Source organism: Rattus norvegicus, chromosome 2, assembly GCF_036323735.1.
Source record: "Rattus norvegicus strain BN/NHsdMcwi chromosome 2, GRCr8, whole genome shotgun sequence".
In the NCBI taxonomy this organism is placed as follows: domain Eukaryota; kingdom Metazoa; phylum Chordata; class Mammalia; order Rodentia; family Muridae; genus Rattus; species Rattus norvegicus.
Genome location: NC_086020.1, coordinates 193,961,905 through 193,988,708, shown reverse-complemented (window position 1 = coordinate 193,988,708; position 26,804 = coordinate 193,961,905). Strand labels below are relative to the sequence as shown.

Sequence of the window (26,804 nt, the reverse complement as noted above, 5' to 3'; positions counted from 1 at the left end):
CGAATCTGTCCTGTGGGATTGAACATTTTGTTAATCTTGGCTCTCCAGGGAAATGAACTTCCCCATTCCCAATGGTAAGAGGAGAAACTCAAACGACTTTCCTTAAAAGGTATTATAGGATAGTCTAGAAAACATTTTGTTAGGTGAAGATCCAAAGAAATCAAGGAGGTATGAGTGAGGTCTAAACAATATAACCGGTAGAAAGGCCTGTTCTAGATCTATCTGATTCCTGTTCACAGGACACAGGTAAAAAAAAAAAAAAAAAAAAAAAAATCCATGGTGGTAGAGAGTCATTTTTGGGGTTCAGACTGCTCCTGACTTTAGTACCTGTAAGATGGGACACATGAATTCTTTCATTCTCCATCTCCTCCTTTTTCTTTAAGCCAGGCCCTCACTGTGTAGACCAAGCTGGCCTTGAACTCACAAGAATTCTGCCTCCGGAATTCTGGGATTAAAGGGCTATACCACCACACCTTACTCTCTAAAACTGGTCCTCATTTTAAGAACCAACATTTTACACAGCGGAAGGCATATCAAGCCCCACAGAATCTCTTGAGGCTGAGTTGGCAACTGTCTACTAAGATAACCTAGTTTTCTGTGTCAATTTTCTTAGAACATTATGCCCAGAGCCCTTTCCGGAATCCACCGCCTTTCTACCCTCTGTGGAGGTAGGAAAATTTTTGTTTACTGCATGCATCGAGTAGGTGAGTTCAGTTAAGTTATTTTATTTTCTAACAGATTCCACGACGGGAGCGCTTGAGCATACGGAAGCATCTAAATTTCTTATGTTGCCATGAAATCGACATCGCAGCAAACAGTTGGAGTATAAACCGAGATAATTCTTCACCCTCAGGGTCATCTCCAGTCAATGTCTCCCTGCGCTGCCCAATCGCTGGGATGTGATTGGGGTGTTGGGGGGGGATCACACTGGTTTGGGGTGATGTCACACTAGCTGAGATGACATCTAACTGCGAGAAACCCGACCGCCACCAAACGCCAGTTAAACCACCTCGGAGGCTGCTGTGCGGAGAGGACTGGGAAACCGGTCCCCACACACTGTCCACGCTGGCTCCCAACGGAGGCCCACCCACACCCGCGGCCGGCCGCAAGATGCAGTGATCACAGCCCTCCCGCTCCTCCGCACTTCCGCCTCAGTAGGTGTCATGGCGCTAGGTGGCTGAATGGTTCCGGCGAGGCGGGGCCGTCGGGATGAAGGCAGTTGCTCGGGGTTCCACTTGTCGGGTCTGGTGACAACGGCGGCTGCGGAGCGAAGGGCCGGGCCGTGGCCCCGGACCGCAGGGGAGGCCGAGGCGGGAGCGCTCGGCGCTGAGGCGGCAGCGGGAAGGGGCCGGGTGGCAGGGCAGGCGGGAGGCTGGCGAGACTCCGGCCGCAGGACGGGCGCGGGGACGGCTCCGGGGGGCGGGGGCCGGGGCCCGGGCCGGCTCGTGCGGGGGGTATGATGACCCGGCGGCGGGGCCCCGGATCGCCTCTCCTCCGCCGCCTCCTCGCGGCGGCCCCGACTCGAGGCTGAGAACTACACACACCGGCGGTGAGTCTGGCTCGGCGAGGGGCTGGGGCCGTGGACTGCGGGGATCGGTCCCCCGAGGTGGGACGGGGAGAGCCGCGGACTCCCTGGGGTAGCCGGCTTGCGCGGGGCGCCTCTCTGGCCAGGCCCTGCGCGGCCCTGGGCGCCCCGTCCTGCTGCCTGGCCGCGAGCGGCCGGACAAGACTGCGTGCCGGGGAAAATGGGCAACTCCCCCTGCCTCCTGCCTTTCCCTCCCGATCCTGCTGTTGTCCCCAGGTGACAGGGTCCGTCTGGCATCTCCCCATCGTACGGGTCTCCATCCCAACCGCAGGCTGCGGTGGCAGGTTCTCTGTGTAAAGCTTATGCGTGTGCATGTCACCCCACTGCCTGTAGCTGTAGTTCGGGCGTATTTGTGCCTTTGGGAACTGTGAAACCGCATCTAGAGAAAATCGTTTTGGTCGGGTTGGTATGGAAGCTTTTCTGTTCTCTTGGTTCGTGTTCTGTAATCTTTGAGTATATAATTTGTGATGGTGGTAAGGCTATGTGGGGACAAGTCCACCTATATGTTTATCTCTGCAAGGCAAAGCTAGAGGTCTTTTTTCAAAGGGAAACTTTTGCAGCCCGTCGTTACTTTAAAAGCCAAGAACAACAAAATCCAAAACATTAAAAGAAAAGATGGAGACAACCAAAAGTCTTTGCTTAGGACCCACACTATAAACAGTTCTGTAGGGCAGAGTCCCCCTTTTGTGTTTGGCAACCGAGACCTGAAACTTGGTCTCCTGGAGCGTTGGTCTAGCCTCCAGTTTGTTGTGGTGACGAACCGTGAGCAATGGCCTGTGTGTTTATGCTGGGCGCGTTTTCTTTCCTGTTCGGGGATGGCTACTGGGACGGGAAGCGGGAAAGGGGGGGTGGGGGCAAGCTCCAGTAAGTAAATCTTTTTTTCTACATAACCAGTGACTCAGTTGTAGATAAGATGTCTCTTTAGTGACACTTTGAGAATTCTCAGTAGTGTAATGCTGCCACATACTAGTTTCAAGTGTAGACTCGGTTGCCCCAATCCGCCCTTTATCTTGTTTCCTAGTAACTGATGAAAACAGCAGCGCGGCTTCCTGCTCTAGATGGAGTGGGGTTAAATTAAGTGGCGGATGGCCTCAGCAAAACCTACAATTTTGCTCTTGCTTGTGTAAAGCTATTTTTGATTCATGGTCTGTAGGTTTTGTTTTTTTTTTTTCCCTAAGATTATAGAGAATGCAAACCATTGCCTTTTTTTTTTTTTTTTTTTTTTGGCTACTTAAAAGCCTAAAGCTTCCTGCAAAACATTTAAAAACCTAACAACTCATTTTACCTAATCATTCTTAATCTGCTTGTTATTTTGAGTCTTTTGCATGTAATTTTCTCAGGATTCTGTGTTGCAATATGATGGAGGCTTTTAGATACTTTTCTTGTCATCACAAGCATTTAATCCCAGCACTTAGGAGGCAGAGGCAGGAGGATCTGAGTTCAAGGCCAGTCTGGGTCTACAGAGCAAGTTCCAGAACAGCTAGGGCTACACCGAGAAACCCTGTCTCAAAAAAAAAATCAAACCAACCAACCCCCTGACCCCCCCCCCAAAAAAAAAGAGATACTCTTCTTGGCTTGAAGGATATTTTGGTAAAGTTTTTGAGATTGAAGCTAGAGGCTGCCAAACCGGTAAAGCAGCAGACAAAAATGTTGGCTCTGGTTGCCAGGTCGTTTGTGATAGCCTCCTGATCAGCTGATCTCTGGATATTGTGTTTTACAGATTTTAGAGCAAGCTGATCGGTAATGAGATTTAAAATCAAACCAGATCTTCCTCCTGAAAAAAAAAAGTCAGAGTTCACATTTCTCCGGAAAACAATTCTTTCCTTCTTTGTTTTTGTTTTTATAAGCACGGAACTATTGGTGGTTTGTTGGTAGAGATCAGTGAGCCAAACCTGCCTGTGAACTTCTTACACTTGGAACTTGTGCAGCTTGTTACTTTTGTATTTTAATTGGTTCTTTTGCAATTTGAATAATTTTGTAAGCCTGAGCAGCCTGGTCTGTCAACTGTCCTTTTTTGACTGTGACAACAATCTGTGTTTTTGTTACAGGCCTTCCCCCTACTACTTCCTAGCCAGTTTCTTCTCTTACAATTCATGCCATTTTGGACACAAATTATTCAAATCATTTCCCTGAACTAACACTTAATTTGATTTCTTTTTGTTATTTGTTGTGAAGAACACAGGCTAATGCTCTGTTGACCAGGCTTGGCCTCACTCCTGAGCTGAAGGGGTGGTCCCCCCTCAGCTTTACTGAAACTCCATGGTGCCTGGTATGGGTCTATTTTTGGTTTTGATTTTGTCTTTTTTTAGTTGTAGAAATTCAGCTAGTATATGCAGCATAATATATTTCTTAGTAGTGTATTACAGTGTGTGTGTGTGTGTGTGTGTGTGTGTGTGTGTGTGTGTGTGTTTAGGAAAATTGCAGGAACTGGTTTTCTCTAATGTGGGTCCAGGGGATAAACTCATTCTTTTAGGTTTAGCAGCAAGTGCCTTTATCCAATGAGCCATTTTGCTGGTCCTCTAGTGCCTTTTATAGTTTCATTTCATTTTATCTTGTTTTCTTTTGGGTGCCATATCACTTGAGCCTTCTATGGGAACTGTGGATATTGAGGGTACCTTTGGATTCTTTTTTTTTTTTTTTTTTCCGGGGCTGGGGACCGAACCCAGGACCTTGCGCTTCCTAGGCAAGCGCTCTACCATTGAGCCAAATCCCCAACCCCATACCTTTGGATTCTTATTTGAGAACATTGTAGCTGTCTTCAGACACACCAGAAGAGGGTGCCAGATCCCATCACAAATGGTTGTGAGCCATCATGTGGGTGCTGGGAATTGAACTCAGGACCTCTGGAAGAGCAGTGCTCTTAACCGCTGAGCCATCTCTCCAGCCCCCCCACACCTTTGGATTCTTTAAAGGCACCTGGTTCTATATTTTCTTTGTTACTTAGTGAAAGGAGCCAGCATTTTGTTCATTAGCTCTGGGTAAAACTAATTTGGTATTTTTGAGTTTTCCTTTTTTCCACTTTAGAATTAGGGATTTAAGACTCTTTTAAAAGTAGCTATAAAAGTCCAGTATGGTTTTGTTTTTTTTTTTTTTTTTTTTCTTCTACTTTTTCTCCAGTCAAATACATTTCTTTCCTCTACACAGTCACTCATTTTCCATATCCCCTGCAGTCTGGCAAAATTCACCTCATTTTTTTTTTTGAAGATCCTGGGTGTTCCTCCATCTGCCAAACCATTGTTACCTCATTTAAGCCATGCTTCCTTTAGATCTTTGCTGGCTGATCTGAACAGGGCTCTCACTTGGTATTATTTGTGTTTTATAGCAATCTCTACTTGTTAATTTGATTTTGCTCTTAGGCTGGAAACTCTTAGTGGTATCATTTTATTTCAAACTTTATAAACATTGTTGACCGTATCTTATATACATAGTAAAATAATACCTTCTCCTAATACTCTTCTTTTATTGCTATATATTTGTTATGCAGAACCAGTCTAAGCAGGTATTGAAACTTGGGAAACCACCTTGCCTGGAAGGAAAGCATCCTTTAGTCGGTTTACAGAACCATCAGAGCACTTTTTAAATGGCTGAAGGTACACAGAGCTATAGATGCTCTCCTGGCAGCTGATGCCACCTCTCCACGCCCAGTTTGCAATACCAGTCGGGAAACTCGCTGGTAACACGCAGGCCCACATGAAGGAGGGGGGTACTGCAAGGGTGGCAAACCTGTTATACAAATGCTGCTCTTCAGGGTTTAAGTCTAGTTTTTTGCTTCTGTGTTACTATGTTAAGAACAGTAATATTTTATTATAGACTGAGATTCCCTTACATTTATGTATGGAGCAGTAGAGTGATCTCTTTATAGTCAGTCATATTAGGAAGTAGTTGGCACATACTGTATGGCATCCATTATGATGGGAACTAGTGCTGCAGAAAAGAAAAAGAGAAAAATAACTATAATATCTCACTGCCCTGCTATTGAAGATTATACTTACAGAATTTAACCTTGAGAAAGAAGCTGGATTTTGCATTTTAGATTATTTTATACATGCACGCACACGCATACACACACATACACATACACACATACACACACATAAACACACATACACACATGCATGCACACACACATACACACACACCCATGTCAGCGGACAGCTCTCTTCTACTGTGGTTCTGGGGATTAATCTGCTCAGCTATCTCACTGGACTGGAAGTCACTTTTAAAATGTTTTCTTTCTTAGTTTTATTTGTATCTCAGTGTTTTGCTTGCATGTGAATATGTACCGTGTGTATACCTGGTACCTGAGGAGATCAGAAAAGAGTGACAGGTTCCCCACAACTGGAGTTACAGATGGTTGTGAGCCACCACGTGAGTCCTGGGAACTGAGCCTGGGGCATCTGCAGGAGGAACAAGTGAGCCATGGAGCTGACTGACTTCCACATCCATCTCCAGAAGTCAGCTTTTAAATAACTAAGTCTGAAGAGAGGCCCACAAGTTCTGGAAACTACCCCTGCTTGCCTCTTTGGGTTCTGCATCTGCTTTTTCCATTCTTGTGTTCTGTGTACTAACTGTCCTTGGCTATCATTTAGATCTTGGTTTAAATGCCAACACCATATGAGTATTTCCTTGACCACCATCTCTACTATAGATTATATTGTGTTTTCTTCATACCTTATCACTAGTTGCATATCTCAAATATCGCTGTGTCTCTTGTGTCTAGAATAGTTCCTAGTAGACAGGCAACCAGGTCCTCGATATATGCTGGTTAAGGGACTAAGTTAAACAAACAGGACTATAGAAAGTAGTCTGAGCTGTGGGAGTCTTTCAGGAACCTCACCTACTATCAATTAGCCCTAGTGAAGACTTCTCAGATTTTTGTCTGGCTAAATAATCTAGTAGGAGAAAACTGGTTTGTTTTATGTAACAGCCTAATTGTGAATGTTTTATGTCAAAGTGGTATCCCAGCTTACTAATCTGCTCTCTTGCTGCGTGGCCACAGACCCGTGCTTCCTCCAGCTTCTACCATTACTTGGGGGTCATCTCAGGGTAGAAGCTTGGATCTCTCATAGCCTTATTTATGCATTGTTCTCAACTGGTGAGGAAGGCTGATCAACATAGTCTAGCCATGTGCCTCATAAAGGAGAAAGTAGATTTTTATACAAATTAACCAGCCCTAACACACTCAACTGAGATTTACATGGGACCTAGGGAAGGTAGACATTAGGAAAAGCAAAGGCCAAGAAGGGAAGTTCAGTTCCATTCGGGAAGAGCGAGCGCATTACATATGGAGTGACTTGGGCTGGAGAAGTCCAGGCCCACACATTCTTCCAAGCACTGAAACTCAAGAGAGGGTGCCCTGGGAAAAGAGTGGATAAAACAAATCCACAAAAGTAACAGTAGGTCAGACCTTAGAAGGTCTGCTAATAAAAAAAGAGAGAGCGCGCTTTCAGACTTTATCATGAAGGCTTAAGGTGGGACAGATGTTTATTATTTTTCCAGATGTGCATTTTTAAAGCAGCCTAGGAAGTGAAGAATGAGTTGGAAAAGCGAGCACTGACAAGTGCTTAAGAGTATAATTTGGGGAATACAGTTAGGCTGTTAGGTAGTTTGGAATTTTTAAGTTTTAAGTTTTAAGCAAGTAGTACAGGCAAGCGGGAGGAAGCCAAGTGCAGTGAAAGGTAGTTAGGTCTCTAGCAAAAGGATTTTCTTTTTTTTTTTTTTTTTTTTTTGGGAGCTGGGGATCGAACCCAGGGCCTTGCGCTTCCTAGGCAAGCGCTCTACCACTGAGCTAAATCCCCAACCCCGCAAAAGGATTTTCAAGATAAATTTTTATTTACTTTTATGTGTGTAGGTGAATGCACCCACAAGACTTACAGCTCACCTTTCTTGTTCTTTCTGACTTCTGGCTGGCTGGTGAGCTTAGCTATTCTGCCTCCAACTCCTCTCCAAGCTGACTGATCCAATCTGGCCCGTCTCTCTCTTGACCTCTGACCTCGGCTTGACCTCAAACTCTAGCAATCTGTTCTATCTTCTGGCCCCTTCTCATTCTCTGCATATTTTGTCTTTACCTGTGTCTGGCTTGTTCAGCCTGTCTTTGTAAAACTCCTGGTAAAACAGCCTGCCTCCTCTCTGCACTGCACTCTTAAGTAGCTTCCCTTTCCTTTCTTCTTGTAAGAGTTGGATTTATCCTATTCTGACAAGTCTTTCTCTGCTCTGCAACTCAATTAGACACCACTTTCAAACATCTCTGCTTGCTTCTACACACTAATTTGACCTTCATTGTTTGAGATTAAAGGTGTGTACTAAAGCCCTGTCTATCTTTTTTTTTTTAAAGATTTATTTATTCATTTATTATATATAAGTACACTGTAGCTGTCTTCAGACACACCAGAAGAGGGCATCAGATTCCATTACAGATGGTTGTGAGCCACTATGTGGTTGCTGGGAATTGAACTCAGGACCTCTGGAAGAGCAGTCGCTGCTCTTAACCGCTGAGCCATCGCTCCAGCCCCCAGCCCTGTCTATCTTACAGCCAGAGGGATTGAAGTTCTGTGCTAAGGGCTGAGCCACACCACGACTAGAAACAGGTTTTTCCAGTAAACACCACAATCTTAGTCTTCACAAATGTGATCAAATATCCTGTAATATACACTCACTAATAATATAAGTAATAAATACATTAAAGCATGTTCTTTTTCTTACCTGTCTAATGTTACGAATGTGTATCAAGTGTATATTGGAGAATATATACTTCCTGAACTAAGCCAGGACAGATGACTGGGAGAACTCAAAATAAAGTATTGGTTTTAGGTTATTTAGGTCATCGGTTGTTAAATTGTGCCAGAGGGGAAAGATAACATTGAACAAAAGCAGCATGAATTTATTATAGGTACATGGGGGTGGGGTGGGGGTGAGGAATGGAAGTTATATATGCCTTTAATCTCAGCACTTGGGAGGCAGAGGCAGGGGGATCTTTGAGTTTGGGGCTAGTTTTGTCTACAGAGTGAGTCTTAGGACAATCAGGGCTAACACAGAAGAAACCCTGTCTTGATGAAAGAGGACAGAAGCTTTGAAAAGATTATCTTTGCTGTGGTACCAAACCATTCCATGCAGTGTTATAATTTGTTAACTCCTTGTGGCAGGATCACCTACCTATAGTAATTGCAGTGTGGAGTATATGCCACAGAATAGAGAAGCTCTTAAATAACCATGTCTGAAAGCCTTTCATCCCAGCACGGTCCAGCTCTCTTGAGTAGTAAACACACACACTAACCAGTCTTGGCCTGTTAATTCTAGTTGGGATTATTTCAGGGAGCAAATTTGTTATTACATCACATCAGTTGTTATTGGAGAGTAAATTTTGAAATGAAACTTTGTTTATTACTAGATCCAAGAGGTGATACATTTTGGGAAGTTAGAAATAGCATTTGATTTATTGGGAGCTACCTTCATGTGCATTGAGAAGTTTGTGGTTTGTTTAACAATGCATTCTACACAGAAAAATATCCACAGCTGATAATTCTGCCCCATAGTTTTTGGGAAATCTTACCAAGGAAGAGAATTGATTCTCATTTGCAAAGGCAGATTTGTGGGGCAGTATCTGTGCCTAGAAATGGTTTAAAGTCTCATTTCAGAGTGAGTATAAATAACAGTGTTGGTTTTTCTAGGCCATTCTGATTCTGTGTTTTCTTCTCACCTTGTTACTGAGGTCTGAGTGAGTGTCAGCTACATGGAGTCTTGGTGGTAAAAAATATGTACCTGTGACAAAAGCTAGTGAAATTCTGGTTGGGTTTTTTTGTTTGTTTGTTTTTGGTTTTCTTTCGTTTGTTTGTTTGTTTGTTTTGCATTGTTTTTGCCTTGCATGGATTAGGTTTGTTTTTCTGAGTAAGTTATATTCAAAATGTCCTAGAACATGTTCTCTTTCCCTCTCTCTTTCTGGTGATGTTGAGTGAAAACTCGAAGTCATTAGTATTTGCAATTTTGTTACAGGGTCAAAAGTTGGTTATAACATCATTCTAAAGATGTAATGTTTTTAAAAGGATTTATTATATACATGTATACAGTAGCTGTCTTCTGACACACCAGAAGAGGGTACCAGATACCATTACAGATGGTTGTGAGCCACCATGTGGTTGCTGGGAATTAAACTCAGGACCTCTGGACGAGTAATCAGTGCTCTTAACCATCTCTCCAGCCCCAAGGTGTAATAATTATTAAAGACATTACAAAAAACATTACAAAAAAATTTGGCCAAGAGTGGTGGTGCATGCCTGTGAATCCTGCATTCAGAAGGTAGAGGGAGGAGAAACAGGAGTTCAAGGTCATCCTGGGGTACATTGTAAGTTTGAGGCTGGCCTGCACTCTGTGAGAAACTGTTTTAAAAGACGGAAACAATAAATAAAAGGATATTTTGTGAGTTCTATCCAGTATGACTTTATGGCCTTGTCATTTTTCTTTTAGGTAGGGTCATAAAGCCTATGCTGGTTTCACAATGATCAAGGCTAGCCTTGAACTACTGATTCTCCTGCCCTGCTTTTCAAGTTCAAGGATTTTAAGTATGTACTACCTAAACCTCTGTCCTTTTGTAGTTGCTGTAAACTGTAAATTTTATATTGCATAAATGTTGTACTCCATGTTTTGGTTGAATTGTTAAATTTCTATTTCAGTAGGGAAAACAAATTGGATGATTTACCTACATTTTTATGTCTGGCTCAATTTTATGATGGCATGCAATACTTTGCATGTATTTTAATAGGTAAATTTAGTAAAGGAACTACTTGGTTTCAGGTTTTCTTTTATATTTGGGTTTATATAGGTGATGTAAGTAGGCCAAAATGCTTTGCATATTAATGGCCTTGTAAGTTGAAGTGCACTGGCCTTAGCTTTTAATTTGTGCTTTTTTTTTCTCCTTCAGGTTCATATAAATTATGGAGCCTCTTGCTTAGAGTAAATCCTTGCACCATTTTAAACATTGAAGGTTGAAGACATTTTTTCTTTGCAGCTGACTGACTCCACTGCAGAGAGCTTTAAGTTGTGATCAGGCACAAAGAAGTGCACATTTGCCCCTCCCCCCTTCTTCCCTATGTGCAGTGCCAGGGATCAAGTCCAAGGCCCTGTGCATTCTGGGCAAACGCTATTCCAGACCTCAGCTCCAGCCCTACACAGTGCTTTTTGATGTTCTGTAACATCCTTTGTCATGTTTCCTTCCTTTCCAATTGTACGTTTATTTTCTTATGACTTGTAAAATTGTACCACGCGGGCTGAGGCGGACACTTCACCCATATCTTAAGAACCATGCAAATGAAACAGAGGACAAGTAAAGGGGAAAAACCAAAGCCAAACATTTGGAAATACTACAGTTTGCATGAGTGACGTGCTGGTAATGAAGTTGGTGGCAGGAGTAAGTCTCTTCCAGCAATATTGTGTTTATATTACAGTGATAGCCTCTGGGAGGGTCTGGGTGATGGAAGTGAAGAGGCAAACAGAAGGACTCTATCCTCTGGAATTTATATTGTGACAGTAAATTTATAGTGGGAGGGATGGCTGTGGTGGCTGTGGGTGGGTGAGATGTTGGGGTGTGGGGGTGGGGAGAAAGAGAGAAGGAGGGAGGGAGGGAGGAAGGGAGGGAGGGAGGAAGGGAGGGAGGGAGGAAGGGAGGGAGGAAGGAGTTTTGTGTTAGGAGCCTGATGTACAGAGGACACGGAGTTGCTTTGCGGGAACTAAGAGGATAGTGGCATACATATGCCTGTAACCTCAGCCCTCCAGAGGCTGAGGCAGGAGACAGTCAGAGTGGGGATGCTGGTGAGAAAGGACATTTTGAGAGGTTTTGAAGAGGGTTTTAAGTCTGCGTGCACATTTGTGTGTTTGCAGGTACAGGTGTGTGCATGTAGGCTAGAGGTGGCTGTCATGTGTCTTGCTCAGTTGCTCTCCATCTATTTTTTTGAGACAGGGTCTCACTGAACTCAGTTTGCTGCTTCAGCTGGACTGGATGGCTACCTCAGGAGCCTGGCTCCATCTCCCCATGTTGGGTTACAGGTGCATATTGCTGTGCCTGGCTTTTTTATGTGGGTGCAGGGGGTCTTAACTCAGGTCCTCATCACCCTACTGATGAAGCCATCTTCCTAGCCTCTTGGTGAACATTTTTATACCCAGGCCATGTATCAATGCTTTGTACATGTTAAGCAATACAAGCTAAGCTCTCATTCTACTGCTGAGCTATATCCTCAGCTACCGCCACACCCACCCTTTTCTGTTAATGTCTTTCAACCTTATTATAAATCAGGGTCTCTCTCTAAGTTACTCAGATTGGCCTTAAATTCAGCCTGTAGCTTGCCTTCACCTTGTGATTCTCTTGTCTCTTAACCTCTTGAGTAGTTGAAATTAAAGGCCTGCACACAAAATCTGTTTTGAAGATCTTTAGATTTAATGCCCAAGTAATGGAAAACTTCTGGGGAAATGGAAGAGATTAAGAAGTTAGGAAAAGACAGTTATCTAGCCTGCTGCTTAAAGCCACGAAAGCAACGATGTCAAAGCTCACGCCCTCCGCAGCTACATACAGAGCAAGTTTGAGGGCAGCTTGGATGCTAAAGGTCCTGCCTTACAAACAAAACAGAAAACAGCCCCAGCAACAAATAGCAGCAAAGAATCCCTTGAGTGTTTCAGGCAGTTCCAAGAGGCAGCTTGCATTGTGAACTAGCATGGTGGCAAAATGGCTGACTTGAACTATACTTAGTTCAGCCAAGTAGTAGTTTGTGAAGGAAGGGAGAAGAGTGAGTCCCCATAATGAGTGTGTGTCAGGAGCTGCCACTGCGCCTGTGTTACATAGCTGCATTCTCCCAAGACTCTGAGAGATGGCTATAGCTGTTGCGATTGACTGATGGGGAAGCAGTTGCTCCCTGGTTTGTGACTTGCGTGACTGGGTGTTTGGTGTATTCCATAAGTGACATAGAAGATTGAGGGTGGAGTGGAGGCTTGTACATTTAATTTTGAACATGCTGAATTTAAAGTGTCTATTCTTATAATCAAGTGGGCATAAGATAAGATTTGGATAAGATTTGTAGATTTGGTGGGAAGGGTAGATAGAAAAAGGAGGCTAGAAGAGGAGTCTGGATTTGAGATAGAATTTTTTTAGATTTTTTTCTTTTTTTTTTTTTTTCTTTTTCTCTTTTTTGGCAAATGGCATGCTAGGTTATACTTACTGAAAAGAGGGAAAGTGTAGGGCTAGGGAAGGGGTTTATAGTTGAGCCTCAAGGTCTCTGAAGGTCCTAATGACAAGAAGAGAGCAGATGAGTGTGTGTTCTGTGCTGGATGTTTGGACTTTATTCATTTAATAGTCTTTTTGGCTTACTGAACTTGGCGGGATGTGTGGGATATTCAGGACAGTGGGACCGTTCTCACTTCCTCTCCCCATATCTTCTTTACAGCTCGTGCTCTCCCCCCCCCTCTCCATCCCTCCCTCCCTCCCTCCCTCCCTCCCTCCCTCCCTCCCTCCCCCCTCTCTCCCTTTTCCTTCCCTCCCTCCCCCTCTCTTCTTTGACTCACTGTGTAGTCCAGCATGATTTCACATACCTGATGAGTATGTCATGGTGAGACTGTGGAGGCCATAGGACAACTTGTGGGAGTCACCTGTCTCCTTCCACCATGGGTGTCTGGGAAGAAAACTCAGGTTGTTGGGCTTGTCAGCAAAGCACTGAGCAATCCTACCACCGGATCCCATCTTGTTCTAAGAGTAACTTTCTGTAGAAAGTTTTCTTCTTCAGAAGATAACTCTCTACCTTTGTCATTACCTGCTTGATTTCTTTTGGTCAGTAGTAATCTTTCCTAGCATTGGAGAACAGAACGGTATTTTGTTTTTGAGAGGAGAAAAACTGTAATATGAGCTACACGTGTTCTCATATGCTGTTGGTGAGCTTTGCATCTTGAGCCCGTGTGGTCTCATTCTTCCTTTCTTTCCACGTAGGTATGGCATCACAGCTGCAGGTGTTTTCCCCTCCATCAGTGTCGTCGAGTGCCTTCTGCAGTGCGAAGAAACTGAAAATAGAGCCCTCTGGCTGGGATGTTTCAGGACAGAGCAGCAACGACAAATATTATACCCACAGCAAAACCCTCCCAGCTACACAAGGGCAAGCCAGCTCCTCTCACCAGGTAGCAAATTTCAATATTCCTGCTTACGACCAGGGCCTCCTCCTCCAGGCTCCTGCAGTGGAGCATATTGTGGTAACAGCTGCTGACAGCTCAGGCAGTGCCGCCACGGCAACCTTCCAAAGCAGCCAGACCCTGACTCACAGGAGCAACGTTTCTTTGCTTGAGCCATATCAAAAATGTGGATTGAAAAGAAAAAGTGAGGAAGTCGACAGCAACGGTAGCGTGCAGATCATAGAAGAACATCCCCCTCTCATGCTGCAAAACAGAACTGTGGTGGGTGCTGCTGCCACGACCACCACTGTGACCACGAAGAGTAGCAGTTCTAGCGGAGAAGGGGATTACCAGCTGGTCCAGCATGAGATCCTGTGCTCTATGACCAATAGTTATGAAGTCTTGGAGTTCCTAGGCCGAGGGACATTTGGACAGGTGGCAAAGTGCTGGAAGCGGAGCACCAAGGAAATTGTGGCCATTAAGATCTTGAAGAACCACCCCTCCTATGCCAGACAAGGACAGATCGAAGTGAGCATCCTTTCTCGCCTAAGCAGTGAGAATGCTGATGAGTATAATTTTGTCCGATCTTATGAGTGTTTTCAGCACAAGAATCATACCTGCCTTGTGTTTGAGATGTTGGAGCAGAATTTGTATGATTTTCTAAAGCAGAACAAGTTTAGCCCACTGCCACTCAAGTACATAAGACCAATCTTGCAGCAGGTGGCCACAGCCCTGATGAAGCTGAAGAGTCTTGGTCTGATTCATGCTGACCTCAAACCTGAGAACATCATGCTGGTTGATCCAGTTCGCCAACCCTACCGAGTGAAGGTCATTGACTTTGGTTCTGCGAGTCATGTTTCCAAAGCCGTATGTTCAACCTACCTGCAATCACGCTACTACAGGCAAGTACAAAATACTGGAGATGTGTCCTTGTGTTTAACATGCAGAGCATAGAACTGTAACTGTTCTACCCAGGAGTCCATCTCTTTCTGGACTCCAAGATGGCAGCAGGATTTGTTTCCACTTACATGTATATGTGGAGTTCCTATAAGTAATGCGCTTTCTTACTGGAACTATTTAGTACTAACAAATAATTCAGATTAATTCTGAAGGTTACTGGCTGAATTGTGCTAGTATCTGGTTCATTCTTGACAACCTTTACACCCAACTTTCCCCACTTGAAGGACTGTACAGAGATGATCAGTCTCCACAGATGCTCTTGCTTTTCCTCAGCTCATACCTTTGCATGTAAAAGGTTTTGGGAATATCTTTAAGGTTTAACCTTAGAAGCAGTTTTCTGTTTTTTTTTTTTTTTTATTTTTTTTATTTTTTGTTTTTTGGGTTTTTTTTTTTTTGATAGCAAACATTGTATTAGATGACTGCTGCGGTCTTCTGTTTGAACATTCTCTAAGATTTTAAACTTTAGTTATCCTAGAATAGCTTGACCTAAGTACATTAGAGATTTTTATTTCTAGATTAATATTTCTAATACAAGGTCCTTTTATTATATTAAAATTCTTGTAACAGTACTTAGATGTTGTATTCACAGTTTTGCGTGTACTATAACCAAGGCTTTAAAATATATTCTCATTTTTCAGATCTTTATTTTATTTAGTTATTCTTAAAGAATCTGATATTTAATTTAATGTATAAATTGAATATTGATCGTATAGTTGGCTATCAAGAAAAGAGTGTGTGTTGGGGTATGTAGTTCAGAGATACAGGGCTTGCCCTGCCTGTGTGAGGCTGAGTAAGTAGTTAACACAAAAGGCTTTCTTTTCTTCCTTTGAGGGAGATGTCTTTTTTGGAGACAAGGCCTCACTGTAGCCTTGTCTAGCCTGGTTCTATACAGACCAGACTGGACTTGAACTCAGATCTGCCTGATGTTTGGATTAGTAGATTTACTATCTGTTTGTTTTTTTGTTTTTTGTTTTTTGTTGTTGTTGTTTTTTTTTTTTTTTTGTTCTTTTTTTCGGAGTTGGGGACCGAACCCAGGGCCTTGCGCTTCCTAGGCAAGCGCTCTACCACTGAGCTAAATCCCCAACCCCTGTTGTTTTCATTTTTATTTTATGTTTATGGGTGTTTTGTCAGTATATGTGTCTGTGTACCAAGCGTGTATCTGGTGCCCAGAGAGGCAAAATCCAGTCCTCTGACCCTGGAGTTACAGATGGTTGTGAGCTGCCATGTAGATGCAGCCTCTGGAAAAGCAGCCAGTGCTCCCAACCACTGAGCTGTCTCGCCAGCCCCATCCCTAGACCTTAGGATTTTGAGATTAATCTATTCTGTAGCACTTATCAGGATGCCATTCCTTCTTAGGTAATGTTTCATTGTGTATTTACCACATTTTGTTTATCCATCGTTGATAGGCACTTGGGCTGTTAGCACCTTTGGTCTTTGCGAATGATGCTGCTGTGAGCATTGCTGCTGTCCCTGTATTCTTGTTTTCAGTCCTGTGGAGTGTGGGCTAGGTTTGCTAGACTGGGGAATTGTAGTAGCTTTGAAAATCTACTAGACTTTTCCATTCCTACCAGCAGCACATGAGAGTCCCAGTTTCTCTATGTTTCCTCCAACACTTGTTATTTTCTATGTATTTTAAAGTAGTTCTCTTTTGAGTATAAGCGGTGTCTCAGGTCGTTTTGATTTACATTTTCCTAATTAGTGATACTGACAGTTTTTCGTGTCTTTATTGCTACCTTATACTTTGTTTGGAGAGATTCATTTAATTTCTTTGACCAAATTTCAGTTGGTTTTGTTAAATTTTAGAAATTAAATAAATCGTTAGACATTAATAGATGTGATTTTGAGATATTTTGTCCCCTTTTATAATTTTGAACCCGTGGCTAGTGTGTAATACACAGGTGTTCTGAATCTTGGTAAAGTCTGGTTCGTCTGCTTTTTTTCTGTTGTTTATTCGTCAGGTGTCATTGTTACAAATCCACCATCATGTAGTTTAACTCTGTTTGCTTCTACAAGTCTTGGACTTTTAGCGACTGCATCTAGCTATTTAATTTTGAAACAAGGTTTTGCTATATAACTCTGGTTGGCCTGGCACTCAGTAGCTCAGGCTGGCTTTGAACTCAGCACTTCTCTTGCCTTAGCCTTCTGAGTGCTTGGATTGCAGGCATGGGCTACTGCACCTTGTTCAACTTTTATTGTTTAAGTTGAGGCCGAATTTAATTCTTTTCCATGTGATTGTTTACTTCACACAATGACCTTTGCTCTAAAACTTGTTTGTTCCCTCATTGAATGGTCTTGGTACCTTTGACCATATATTTAAGAGTTTTTTTTGAGTCCTTTATTTTCTATGACTGTCTATAGGATAGATTTTTCTATTTTTTTCTTCAAAAAACATCAGAATTTTATAATAATAACATTGACATTGCAAATTTCCTGGGGTAGTACTGGTATTTTAATGATAGTCTTTTAATACATTCTCACTTCAAAAAATCTTCATAGTTTTATAAAACTATGACCTGTTTTACTTGAAAGGAACTTGGAGGACCTGTGGTTTCTGGTTTCATGCTGCTCTTGGCCACCTAGGCTAATTTTGAAAATTTCACTTCAGTTTATTTATGGCTTGGGATATTTAGGCTCCAACTACATTTGCTTCTGATCCACTCTGAGTACCCCTCCCCCATATAGTACAAGTGCACCATACGCTTACTGGTGTGTTGAAGGGCTGGTGCTGCCCCACTCTCTTGACTGGGGAGGTGAGAGGGACCGGCTGTGGCAGGAGCTTGTCAGCTGAGTGTTTTCTTTGTGTGTGCAGGTGTTCAGTAGCTGTCTGTCCTCTCAGAGACAACCGAGCAGCTTTAAAACTGAAAACGGCAGAGCAAAAGGAGATGCAAGTTATTTTTTGGCAGGATTTTTACATAAAGACTCAATGATTTGTGGGACAGATTATCCTGCACAACTTTCTCTAACTGGCAATCCATGTGACTAATTTTCAGTTTTAGGTTGCTAGTCTTTGGGCCTTTTTCCGTATTCTTTTAATTTGGGCTTTGATTTTATCAAAAAAAAAATGTTTCCTAAGTTTTAAAGTGTTCTTCAAAGCGTCTTACAAATTTGACTGTTGGCTGTAAGAATACTTTCAAGAGGAAGTAAGTTTACTTCTTAAAAGTTGATTCTGTTCCCACACCGTCACTGCATGCAGCTCAGCATGTGTGACTGGGCTTGGATTTACCTGCATGCTCTGCTGTCTCACAGTCATGTGGATACCAAGGCTGAGGCAGGTGGAAGAGTGGCTGTGCAGGCAGCCCTCGCTCGCACCTGCTTCTCCTCAGTGGGCTTAAGTGTCCTCATGTCTTTGTTGTCAGAGTTCACTAACACCTTATATTCTTGTCTTTTGCAAATCTCTGTGTAACCCTTTGGGGTGGGCTGCCTTCAAATCCAACCTTCCTACGCTACTTTTAAGTTTAGGCTGCGTTGTCCTGATGAAGTATGCTCGGCTATACCGTTAGCCAGAGGCATGGCGAAATGATCCAAGCTCTAGAAATGTTTCTCTAGTTACTGAATGTACACTGACTGCTCCAAGCAGAGCTCCTGTCTTTGGGGCTTGCGTTTTAGGGACCAAAATTCGCCACACTTAACAGTCCCAGTGCTTTTCTCTTTTAAACAAGCTAGCTAGCATTTATTTCAAGCTCAGATCACTTTGTTATTTATGGGCAGACGCTGCCTAGAAGAGAAAAGTATAGCTTAATTTATCCTATACAAACAATCTAATTTCCTGCAACAGTGAAACTACAGTTTCAATTTAAGCCACAGATGCAGAAAGTCGGACTTTATGTAACAACTCTAATCTGGTAAATAAGTAGGTTTGGTGCCTCAGATGGGAAGAAAGAAACTGAGTGTTCGTGAAAACAGCCAGAGAATGATTTGTGCTCAGCTTGCTCTGGATGCCAATGAACTGGAGCTTTCTGACCTTGGAGGAGCTTTTCAGTAGAAAGAAGTTGAAAGTGAGATGAACTGCAGGGCGGCTGGTTCTGCCACTTGGCTCTTGCTCCCGTGTTAGTACTGTAAGCATGGGGTTGTACCCCTAAGTTCTCAGCCTTCCTAATGCTCTGACCCTTTAGTACATTTACTCACACTGTGGTGACCCCAACCGTAAAATTAATTTTCCTGCTACTTCATAACTGTAATTTGCTACTATTATGAATTGTAATGAAAATATCATATATGTAAGATCTGATATGAGATCCCAAGGTGGTGATGACCCACAGGTTGAGAACCATTGCTCTAGGGGTCACAGGACAATTGATGGTATTTTCCTATTGAAATAAACACCATCTTGTTGGTCGCACCTCTAGCTTTCTCCTACCCTTGAGTAGTCTTTTCTTGCCTTATGTTTATTACAATTTTAGACCCGAAACAGATGAGAAATTAACTCTTTTTTAATTTAACTTTATTTTCGAGACAATTTCGGATGTAGCTGGGCTGGCCTTAAACTCACCCCTCCTGCTTCTGTTTCCTAAGTGCTGGGACCTCAGCTGAGTGCTTGGCTCGCCCACCTTATGAGCGAGTAGAACCAGGACCTTCATGTCCATAGAGGGTTTTCCTAGTGGTAAGCATCAAATCAAGGGCCTTGTGCTTGTTAGAAATGCTCCCTTCTCACGTCCTAGTAGTTAAGGTGAGCATTTTTATTTTCAGGTCCAAGTGATGAAAACACCCACTGAAGCTTTCTTTTTTTTTCTCCCTTTTCTTATTTCTTTGCCTGCCTGCTTGCCTTCCTCACCCCTCCCCAGTCCTCTTTTATCTGTATACCTTTTCATTAGCTAAGTCCAGAGGTTTTCTTTAGTCCTTGCCTTTGTGTACGGGAAGTGTTGCTGTCTTTGTGAGGTCTCAGAATCCTTAGCTGCTTTTGTCATTCCAGAACCAACCAGAACCTGGAGACTGGATGATTCCAGATTCCACCTAATCTTCCTGTGTTTTGTTGTTTGAAAAGCTGGAATTACTGTTAAGCTGTGTGTTTTGGCCATTCCCTCCTGATCTACTTTTTCAAACTGCCTTCTTAAGAGATGGGGGACTTAAAACCTCCCGCTGCTCAGTCTGTGCTTCAGAATGTTCTCAGCCCAGTTTTGTTTTGGCGCCAAGCCATGTCCATTTGCCCTGCCATGTCCATTTGCCCTGCCAGCTATTTCTGGTGCTGTCATGAACTTGGAAATTAATGTTGCTGCACACTGAAAGTAAGACTTTTTTCTTTTCAGTTTTAGAAAAGCTTTTATATTTTTTCTGGGTACTCTCATTTTTGGCTTTATTAATGTTCCTTTCAGGCTTGTGTGATCATAAAAACATAGTATAATGGTTGGAATTTAATTGAATTGTGAAATTCCATCAGTCGTAAATGGCTGCAGTTACTTGCAACATCACACACCACTTTTCTCCTTTGTTTGTTTGTTTTTGTTTTTTTTTTTTATAGACAGGTCTCAGAGCTACCTGTAGACCAGGGGGGCCTCACACTTGCAGTGACCCTCCTGCTGGAATTACAGGACCGCACAAGCGCGCCCAGTAGGGGATTGCTATGAGAGTTGGTTCGTTGTTTGTCTTTTTGGTTTGTTTGTTTGTTTTTGGTGAACAAAAAGTTCATATCAAATGCTACAGAAGCTGATTTTAGCTGTTCTACTCTAGCTGGCTAGCAGAATGAGTTTGAAAGGCCTAGATTTTCTACTATTTCAAAGTAAGGATCAGAAAATGGCTTAGAATCTCTGGAGTCTCCCAATCTACCTGTTTCCTAAAGATGTTGATATTTAAGTGCTTGTAGAGGATGCCTTTTGGGAAAATACTCTAGGCAAGTCATGGGGATGCATGCTGTAGTCCTAGCACTTGGGACACCAAGGAGAATCCCAAATTCAAGGTCAGCCTGGGCCATAGAATGAGTGTGGCTACGTAGCAAGACTGTTTCAAAATACTAAAACAGTATTCAACCAAAACCCAGCCACACTAGTAATCAGTGGATCTTTTACTGTTTACTTTGGCTGTTTTGTTTGTTTTTCCAAGGGCTTCCCTGTGTAGCCCTAGCTATCCTTAGAACTTGATCTGTAGACCAGGCTGGCCTTGAACTCACAGAGATCCATCGGCCTCTGCCTCCTCATTAATTGAGATTAAAGGTGTGTACCACCACTGCCCAGTGGGAGTTGAGATTTCAGTGGTTTTATTTGTTAGTTTTTTAAATTTGTACCTGGGGGAAACATGTCTATGGAGGTCAGGGACAACTTGTGGAGGTTGTTTTGCTCCTCCTCCGTTGTGGACTCTGGGCATAGACCTCGGGTATGTGACCTATGTTCATGCCACCATTCCAGATACATTTATGAGGATGCAAATATAGATAATTTTTATTTATTGAAAGTTAGCATGGTCTATTTAATTCTGGAGTGAGATTTCTTTTTTTTTTTTTTTTTTGGTTCTTTTTTTCGGAGCTGGGGACCGAACCCAGGGCCTTGCGCTTCCTAGGTAAGCGCTCTACCACTGAGCTAAATCCCCAGCCCCTGGAGTGAGATTTCTGAGTCACCTTTATCAATTACTAACTGTGCTTGTGCAGTTTCCTGCTCTATCAGTGGGAGCAATAACTTTATTTCAAGTGTGTTTGCCTATAGAGAGCTTTTAGTTTATAGGTTACTGTACTTGAAGCATTAATGAAAATGAAATTCCTAAAAGTACAGTTTCAAGACTCAAAATAATGGTACTCTAATAATAGTTATTTTATACCTAACATTTACATATGCTTATTATGGGCCAAACCCTTGCCCAAGACTTTATTAATTTACTTAAACTTTGTAGTGACCTTGAATGCTACTGTCTGTATTGTCTATCAGGAACCCAAGGCACAGAGTGGAAGTTAAATGGTGACAGCTAAAATGATGAGCTTAGCTTCAAACTTTCTTAGGATGGCTTCTGAGTCTGCTGCAAGCATCATCTTTTCAGAGATCATTTTTGTTATGAAGATATAGTAAGGCAACAAGGTATTCAGAGAAAAAAATTAGGATCTTTTATTTAGAATTCTAATTAAAAACAGATATTAATGTGTTCAGTTATGTGGAACTGTCATGAACTCCAGTGGGATTATAGGATATGTAGATTATGCTTTATATTATCTTTCTGCAGTTCAAAACTTGTGGATTCTGAAACACACCAGGCCCCAGAGTGTTGGCCGCATAGTTGTGTACTGATGGTTGGTTTTTAGTTCCCTTAAACAAATATGCCTGTTGCTGACACTACAGCAGAATTTAGTCATCATAGTTCATTTCCTCAAGTAATGCTTGTTGTTTTATCCTGCATCTTTGTGTTTTGCTAGAGCTCCTGAAATTATCCTTGGGTTGCCATTCTGTGAGGCTATTGACATGTGGTCGCTGGGCTGTGTAATAGCTGAGCTGTTCCTGGGCTGGCCTCTTTATCCTGGTGCTTCAGAATACGATCAGGTAAGCCTGCTTACTTGTGTGCACATGGAAGGCAACACACATTCAGACTGCGCAGACCACACAGCACGGGGACATTGAAAAATTAAGGGTGTCCTAAGCGCATCAAATAGATGTTGACAGATTGTCTACTGTATTATTACCTACCAAAAGTACATACAAACATTCTTTAAAAAATACTTTTTAGTTTTGAGATTATAATTTCATCATTCCCTTTACAAATCTAGTTTTAAAAGTCAAAGCTTTCCAAAAATGTACACTCGACCACCTGAGATGCCACCCTTTGTTTGGAGACCTGGTCTCTCTGCACAGCCCTAAGACTCACTCTGACTCTGTAGACTAGGTTGATGATAGCATTAAAGGCCTGTGCCATTCTTAAACAGAAACTCAAGCTAAACCCTAACTCGGTGTGCACTGTGCTATTATAGCCGCCTGGCAGCCACCTCTTGGTGTTGGTAGACTGAACACAAAGGCCTGTGAGCATCCGCTTAAAATTCTGCATGCTGGTAATTAATCACCTGTTTAAGTTTTGGTAAGGTTTCTACCTAACACTAGGCTATTGACATTTAAGTTTGGGGATCCAAAATGGGGGAGATAAAGCTTCAGTGACAGTACACTCATCTAACTAGCATATGAGAGCTAAATTTGATAACCAACATTGGCTTGGGGGAGGTGTCTGCAAGATTTTGACTGTAATACAGGATGAAACATTGGTGCCTTAACCCTTGTATTGTTGAAGGGTCGGTCAACTGTAGTTACTAGTGCAGTAGATTCTAGAGAAAGGAGTGTGCTAGCAAAGTTTTTAGATAGAGGAACAGGAGTCTACTTGTTACTGATGATTAAAAACTTTTTTTTTTTTTGGACAGGCAGTGGTGCCTGTCCCAGCACTTGTGAGGCAGAGGCAGAGGCAGGTGGATCTCTGAGTTCTAGGCTAGCCTGGTCTACAGAGTGAGTTCCAGAATACCCAGGTCTATACAGAGAAACCCTGTCTTGAAAGCAAAATAAAACAAAAACATTTTTTTTCTCTCTACCATTCGTTATGTTTTACCTCTGTAATAAACGAGCATTTTATTTTCTATTTCGTGTGATTGGCATTCTGCCAGCTCTGTGCTGATTAGCTCTGATTTAGTCAATTCTGTTTTATTAGGTCAGAGATGAAAGCAAAGTAAGGCTCACCGGGAGGTTGGTAAACTTTGGCTCACTCAAAACTCTCGTTACTTTATTACATGTTAGGTCCGGCTGCGCTGCAGGTTAGCTCGCTTCTGACACAGGCTTTCTGAGAGCCATCTGAGCTAGAAAATAGCTTTTGAACGTACTGTGTTGTGGAGACCAGCCTCGAACGCCTTAGCCTCTGGCCTCTCCCAAGTACTGGCCAGGATTCCATGTGTACGCCACTGACTGATGAACTGAAAAGATAACTACTGTGTAGGACAGGCTACCGTTTCTAAAGAAATCGGTCCATTCAATAAAGTTTGGCTGTGGAAATAATTTGAATTTCCATTTTTTTTAAAAGATTTATTTATTTATTTTAGATATAGGATACATTGTAACTGTCTTTAGAAGCACCAGAAGAGGGCATCGAATCTCATTACAGATGGTTGTGAGCCACCATGTGGTCGCTGGGAATTGAACTTGGGACCTCTGGAAGAGCAACCAGTGCTCTTAATCACTGAGCCATCTCTCCAGCCCGAATTTCTATTTTTTGCTCTTAAAAAAAAAAAAAAGGCTACACAATATCGGCAGCTCTTTAATAGTAAAGACTTCCCATTTCACCAGTCTATCCTCAGCTAACATCACCCTTGACACATACCAGATACATACGTTTTTGTTTGTGTTTAAGAAATAGTTATTTGTAATTAGAAGGTTAAGAAAGGCAAAACTTTGTTCTCTTACCATAGATGTCTCCTTTTTGAACCAACTTGGAATGGGTTATGAAACAGGTTGTTCAAGTGACCAGTTTTGTTGTGCTTTGTAAGTTTTTTAATCTTTTCTACTTTGCAAGAAACAAACTGGCTTTCTGGTCTACAAGAAGAAAGTACAGGGATAGGAAATGATGCACAATCCTAATCTTAATGGACTCAATATTCTTAGTCCTTCTTAAACCCTCTGAGAATCCAATAGGAGCTGTAGACTCTGCCCACCAAATAAATATGACGGTGCTGGCGAGCAGGATTGGGAATAGATTATTGTGGTCCATCTGGGCAATATAAAAGGATTCATATAGCAGGGTCCAACTGAGATATTTTTGTTTGCTTTTATAAAACTAATGTTAAGAGTTAGAATTTACATACTGCCAACTATTTGAAGTGTACAGATTGATTATTTTTTAGTGTGTTTACAGGGATACACAACCATTATCAGTTTTAGAACATTCTGTCTGACATTTAGAATCCATTAGCTGATACTTTTATCCTCCAAACTTTTCAGTTCCTCTTAGCTCTATACAAGTACTAGTCTATTCTTTCTCTATATAAATTTGCCTACTCTGACATTTCATAAATATTCATCCATAGAAAGTGTGCTATTCTGTGACAAACTTGTTATGGCTAAATGATGTTCCATTGTATACACATACCACATTTTTTTTATCCATCTGTTAGTAGCAATATACACGATTACCACTACCTTTACCTATGGTAGTAATGCTTCTGTAAACAGTGAACAAATACCCAATATCCTCCTTTCCTTCCTTCTTCTCTTTTTCCCTTTGGTTTAATAGTGCTACATACAGCCTTATACATGCCAGGTAATTATTCTGCCAAATGAGCAGAATCCCTCCATTTGCATATTTAGCTTGGAGTGGAATTGTTAGGTCATAGTGACAGTAGTTACGTTTCTGAAGGGCCACTAAATATTTTAGACAGAGGTCTCAACATTTCGCCAGCAGCACCTGAGTGTTTAGTTCTTCCCAGGTAGACATCAGCTATCTTTGTGAGGTTGTTGTTTTGTTGTAACTTAGGTTTGCATTCCCTACAGTGATCTTTCTCCATGGCCTTCTTGAACACTTGGATGTTTTATGTTGGTTTAGGTTCATTGCCTATTTTCACTGTGGTTGGCTTTTAGTTGCTAAGTTGTAGCTCTTTCTATTCTAAGTATTAGTCATTGCCAGATGGGGTTTCCCCATGCTTTCTCCCACTCGGTGGACTCCTTTTTAGATTGATGATGGTGTTTGGTACACAAACATTGTTTTACTTTGAAGCATAGTTTTTCTTTCTTTGTACTTTTTGGTATTATATCCAAGAAATACTTGAAAAATCTAGTATCATACAGCTTCCCTATTAGTTTTCTTCTGATAGCATTCTAAGTTCTTTATTTTTTAAAGATTTATTTATTTATTATATGTAAGTACTCTGTAGCTGTCGTCAGACACACCAGAATCAGGTCTCATTACAGATGGTTGTGAGCCACCATGTGGTTGCTGGGATTTGAACTCGGGACCTCTGAAAGAACAACCAGTGCTCTAAACCACTCAGCCATCTCTCCAGCCTGCATTCTAAGTTCTTACATTTAGGGTCTTTGATCTAGCCTTAGAGGACAGCCATTCTATTTGGATTAGTGCAGGAACTCAGCGATGAGTAAAACACGTAATTGTCCTCTCGCAGGCTGTGGATTAAGAAAGATATTTTAAAAAATTACATGCTGATAACTGCGTAATACAATTGATAAATTCCTTTTAAATTTATATAGTTTGAGTGTTTTGCCTACATGAATGTCTGTAAACCAACCACGTGTGCTAGTGGAGGCACCAGGTCCCTTGGAACTGGACTTAACAGTTGTAAAATGTCATGTGGGTACAAGAGCACCAAGTGCTCTTAACCAGAACCATTGCTCTAGTCCCACAGTCCACATGTAGTCTGCACGTGTGTTACGTGCTCACATCAGGCTGCACCCACGGACTGTCCTTAGCACCTGCATCTCAGCTACATCCCGGCTTTGCTCTTGCACTGCTCTAGGCTCCTCATTACGTTTTCTGAATTGGAAACTATTCTGCTCTGCCCCAGAAATCTAGTTTGTTTTTTTTTAACAACTTTTTATTAAAAAAGATTGCACTAAAAATATTTCAAAACTGAGTTTTGTTTAAAATAGTACTTCACAGTAGTTACTAAGTAACTATTTGGGTATCCCTATAGCTGTGCATTCTGGGTATAGATTGTCTATAGGTACATTTCCGTTGTGTTGATCAGAGTTAATTTCTTCGTGACACACCCCTTTTTGGCCAGAGTTAATATTTCAGTGTAAAGGCTTTTGATAATTTTTTCCACTTGAAATTGATGTTTGGTGGTTTTGGTGTTTCAGATTCGTTATATCTCACAAACACAAGGCCTGCCAGCTGAATATCTCCTCAGTGCCGGAACAAAAACAACTAGGTTTTTCAACAGAGATCCTAATTTGGGGTACCCACTGTGGAGGCTTAAGGTACGTCTTCCTGGTGTACAGCCCGTTTCTGTACTCCCCACCCCAACTTTGAATTTAGATATTAGTGAATAATTTCTTGACTTAGAGGAGGGAAAGTGGGGGAGGAGGTATGTTTGTAGGGGAGAACCTCTTGAAAAATTATTTTATTATATCTGTTTAGCCTCATGCATGGATAAAAATCAAGGTAATGAAGCCAGTCCAGCTGGTTGAGGCTGTGTTGCATAGTTAGGATCAGTAGTTGAGGGAAAACTGGAGAGTAG

At 42.1% G+C, this 26,804-nt stretch overlaps 1 protein-coding gene and 1 long non-coding RNA gene across 21 annotated transcripts in view; one reads left to right on the top strand and one right to left on the bottom strand.

Annotated features, from left to right (window-relative positions):
- The first annotated feature begins 461 nt into the window (after positions 1-461).
- Positions 462-26,804, top strand: part of Hipk1 (homeodomain interacting protein kinase 1) — a 50,987-nt gene continuing 24,644 nt past the window's right edge. For 9 of the 20 annotated variants that reach the window (XR_010063633.1, XR_005500331.2, XM_063282287.1 and 6 more), the window contains exons 1-4: positions 462-668; positions 13,545-14,622; positions 22,008-22,131; positions 26,425-26,544. Coding sequence is in view for 18 of the 20 variants with exons in the window: in XM_063282287.1 (XP_063138357.1) it covers positions 620-668; positions 13,545-14,622; positions 22,008-22,131; positions 26,425-26,544 (1,371 nt within the window). In the remaining 2 variants the exon portion in view is untranslated. Of the gene's footprint in view, positions 669-801; positions 1,155-1,364; positions 1,550-10,499; positions 10,986-11,254; positions 11,621-13,544; positions 14,623-19,749; positions 19,903-22,007; positions 22,132-26,424; positions 26,545-26,804 lie in introns of those variants that run through there. The other 11 variants (XM_008761420.4, XM_039102788.1, XM_063282289.1 and 8 more) reach the window with 9 other exon arrangements.
- LOC108350077 (uncharacterized) lies at positions 5,362-19,574 on the bottom strand. The gene is made up of 4 exons (XR_001836847.3): positions 19,481-19,574; positions 17,385-17,538; positions 13,154-13,233; positions 5,362-5,509 (listed from the first exon to the last, which is right to left on the bottom strand). It is a non-coding gene; the product is annotated as an uncharacterized LOC108350077 (long non-coding RNA).